The following is a 3656-nucleotide window of genomic DNA, read 5'->3' on the forward strand; positions in this document are numbered from 1 at the left end:
GAAGCCTCCGAGCAGCATCCAGGCCCGTCTTCTCCCTTGTCTCCGGGCATTTGGCTCTTTTGAAGGGACCTGGGCATCCTTGAAGGGGGCTCCATGGGGTTCCGGGCCTGGGCACCCAGGGCAGTGAGGACGGCTCGCTTCCCGAGCAGCAAGGAAAGGCAGCGAGTCCACAGCAATCCGCCCATGCTTCTGCACGTGGTTCCTGCAGGAACTGACACTCCTGCATTTTAAGACATCTCCTTTTGCATTTAAAAGCTTGAAGACAAGTTGACAGTAAAGGTGCCTGTAGTACAGTTTCTCTGACAGAACCAGCACTGTCTCCTTGCAGGCCTCTTTCTAGACCTCTGAAGCTTCGTTCACCTCCAAGCGCTCACAGCTGCAGAGCAGGTGCCTTGGGATGTTGGGGAGGCCAGCGCTAAACACCACAGTGGGGTGAACAGACAGAAAACAAGGCAGATGGTCAAATATTTGAGGGCAAAGAGAATGAACATAACTATCTCTAAAAGGTGCGGGCCAAGGGGCCTCCCTGGTGGCACAAGGGGTTAATTAAGCACAGCACTGTGAAGCTATCCACAGCCACTGCAGCACGAGTTCGATCTCCAGCCAGGGAGCTGACCCACATGGCGCGGCAGACCTCTCCTGTCCCCTGCTGCTCCCCTCAGCAGTGTGTTTCAGTCAGTCTGCCTGTTCTGTTCCCCACTCTCTCTGGTGAATCCTCTTACCCCCGCACCTCTGGCCCTTACCCCAGTTCTTATATGCATAAATAAATAAATCTTTCAAAAAAAAAAAAAGGCACGAGTCGGCCAGAAGACAGGGTGGGCAGCTTCAGGCCACTCAGTGGCCTCTTCATAAAATGCAGTTGGGACAGCTCTGCACGTCGGGGGGCGAGGGGTGAGGCGGGAGATGCAGCCGGGAGTGGGAGGCTGAGAGTTTTGTTCTGAAATGACAACATTTATCCCAGATTTACTCAAGGGACAAGTCGCCAATCTTTTATAACAATATTAAAATCAGCAACTGGCGGGGATCCCAAAGTTTCAGCTGCATTATCATGAGCCCAGAACAGGAGGCCGACCACACACAACGGCTGGACACGGGCTCTGAGAACTGGATTCCCAGAAACGGGGCTGTGGAGGGACCCCATCGCCGCTCCCAGGTCCCAGGGGCACTGCAGACCCCACCAGTCATGCTGAAAGCGTTTTTACTCTTATGAACTTGTTATTGAATTCTGGATGAACAATTTTGATTTATAATATCGCTATCTACCGAGGGAATAAAAACCTCCATATAAAATATCTTTTTTGCCTAGAGAGCAGACTTGTTCATCTCAAATTTTCTGCATTGTTTGCTTCATCTGCATCCAACACAAACACCCCGGCAAGTTGGGGAGAAACTGCTGCCAGCGTCCCCGCTCCCACCATTTCCAGAGTCAGGGCCGGCTGGACAGTCGGCCAGGACCTGCTTAAGCCACTGGGTGCCTGTGGGGGTCACTCCCTGCCAGGCCTTGCTCTTCTTCAGAGAAGAAACTGGGGGGGGGGGTTGGTTTGCTCCAGCCTGTGGCACCGAGGAGGGGCCCCAAGAGTCACTCTTCACTTCAACACACGTGGCTTTTGTTTTCCCTTCCTGGTCCAGGTGTGAAGACGGGTGACCGCCTCCGCGGAGTCGTACAGTGTCAAGTCGTGAACCACCTGCCACACGAATGGACAACAGAAGCTCCATCTTCGTCACACCAGCCAGGCCTCGCCTGCGCTCGGGGCTCTAACCACCAGGCCACCACCTGCTCGGCAGAGCCCTGGCCGGGCTGGAGGCCGCTCTGCAGGAGGCCCTGGCCGCCGCGTCTCAGCCCCACAGCACAACTGCGCAGAATGCAAGCTCGATCGTGGCTTTACTTGGATTTCGGTTGCCTTCTACATTCTGTGGGGCCTTACACTTTCTAGCTTAGTGGGAAACGAACGGATAAACCCCAGAAAGCACGAGGAGGACTGAAGCGCAGGCCTCAGCGCACCTGCCAGGCCTCCCCCTGGCGGCAGCGTGGTCAGCAGGGCCCAGTGCAGGGGCCCCTCCACGCCAGGCTGGACGCCGCCTTCAGGTCACTCATCTGAAGGGAGATGAAATAACGCCCTCGCAGGCGCTTGTCAGAACCCTCGATGCCGTCATTGCAGGTGAGGGAGAGAAGGCGCGGAGCTCACTCTGCGCTGGAGACCTGGCGAAGGTGCCCGCCTTGGATGTCTCCTCATGCCCTCAAAGGTCCACAGCGCATGTCCGCACAAGGGGAGGTGGACGCAGAGCACAGCCTCCGCTGCTAGCCACGGGCCCTGGGTGCGCCCAGGGGGCGGGCGGGGACACCGCCCCCCTGAGGCCCGAGCCCGGGGCCGGCCCTGCTGCCCACTGAGCTGCCCGGGCAGCCGTCCTGGAAAGCTCCGGGCGCGTGGGCTGCGGCAGCTGCAGGGAGCCAGGGAGGCTGGGAAGAGCCTGCGGGGCGGCCCGGCTGCCCTACGCGGAAACGCGGCCAGAGCGCTCGGCTGGGGCGGGCAGGACGCGCGCGGGGCCGCCTCTCCCCGCGCCGCACGGACAGGCCCTTCCCGCGCCCCCCCCCCGCGCCCCCGGCCGGGGCCCGGCCCCGCCCCGCCAGCCCACCTGGGTCGGCCGCGGCGCGCCGGCAGGTGAACAGCCACTGGATGATGCGCGCGTTCCTCTCCACGACCGACGGGGCGGCGCGCGCCGGCCCGGGCGGCTCCTCGTCCGGCGGCCCCGCGTCGCCGCCGCTGCGGCGGGAGAAGCCGCTGTCGGAGGTGGCGACGCTCGCGCTGCGCGCCCGGGCCCCGGCGCGCTCGGACGCGGCGGCGAAGTTGTCCCGGCCGAGCGCGTCCACCACGGCGGGCTCCAGGCCGCAGAAGCGGAAGAAGGCGTCGCGCGCGGGCGCGGGCCGGGCCGGGGGGGCCGCGGCGGGCGCGGGCCGGGCCGGGGGGGCCGCGGCGGGCGCGGGCCGGGCCGGGGGGGCCGCGGCGGGCGCCGGCGCCGGGTCCCCCCCGCGCGCGAGCTCGCCCCGCCGCCGGTACAGCAGCAGCGAGTCGGGCCGCAGCGGCCTCCGCGCGACGGCGCGGCGCGGCACCGGGTCGGGGGCGCCCGCCGGCCCCTCGCCCGCCGCGGGGCCGCCGCCCTCGGGGCCGCCGGCCGGGCCGGCCCCCGGCGGGCCCCGCAGGAACCGGGCGCGGTCGGCCGCCAGCCGCTCCACCGCGCTCCTGCGGGGCGCCGCGGGGGCCGGGGCCGGGGCCGGGGCCGGGGCCGGGGGCCGCTCGCTCGGGGGCGCGGGCAGGGCGCGCATGGCGGCGGGCGCGGCGGTCGGGCTCGCTGCCGTCTGCGCCCCGCCGGGCCGGGCCGGAGTCCGCGCGGGTGCGGCCGCGCCGGGGCGGCGCCCGGGTCCGGAGTCCCGAGCAGCGCGGCCCGCCCCGGCCCCGCCCCGGCCCCGCCCGCCCGCGCACCTGCGGCCCCGCCCGGCCCCGGCCCGGCCTCCCGCCTCGCGCCCCGCCCCCGGGGAGGCCCGGCCGGCCGCTCGCGGGGCGCCGACCCCGGGCAGGGCGGGGGCGGGGGCTCCGGGTACCTGCGGCCCCGCCCGCCCCGCCCCGCCCGGCTCGGGCGTTCCCGGGGCGCGGGGACCC

At 67.6% G+C, this 3656-nt stretch overlaps 1 protein-coding gene across 1 annotated transcript; it reads right to left on the bottom strand.

Moving 5' to 3' along the window:
• Window positions 1-2634: 2634 nt before the first annotated feature.
• Window positions 2635-3322, bottom strand: FAM110C (family with sequence similarity 110 member C; the record flags this gene model as incomplete). Its single annotated transcript, XM_084235988.1, has 2 exons — window positions 2635-2932; window positions 2990-3322. Coding segments are annotated over 2 exons (631 nt in total), but the record flags the coding sequence as incomplete, so codon positions are not given.
• Between the last annotated feature and the right edge of the window lie 334 nt (window positions 3323-3656).

This window comes from Talpa europaea, assembly GCF_964194135.1.
Source record: "Talpa europaea genome assembly, chromosome: 6".
In the NCBI taxonomy this organism is placed as follows: Eukaryota; Metazoa; Chordata; class Mammalia; order Eulipotyphla; family Talpidae; genus Talpa; species Talpa europaea.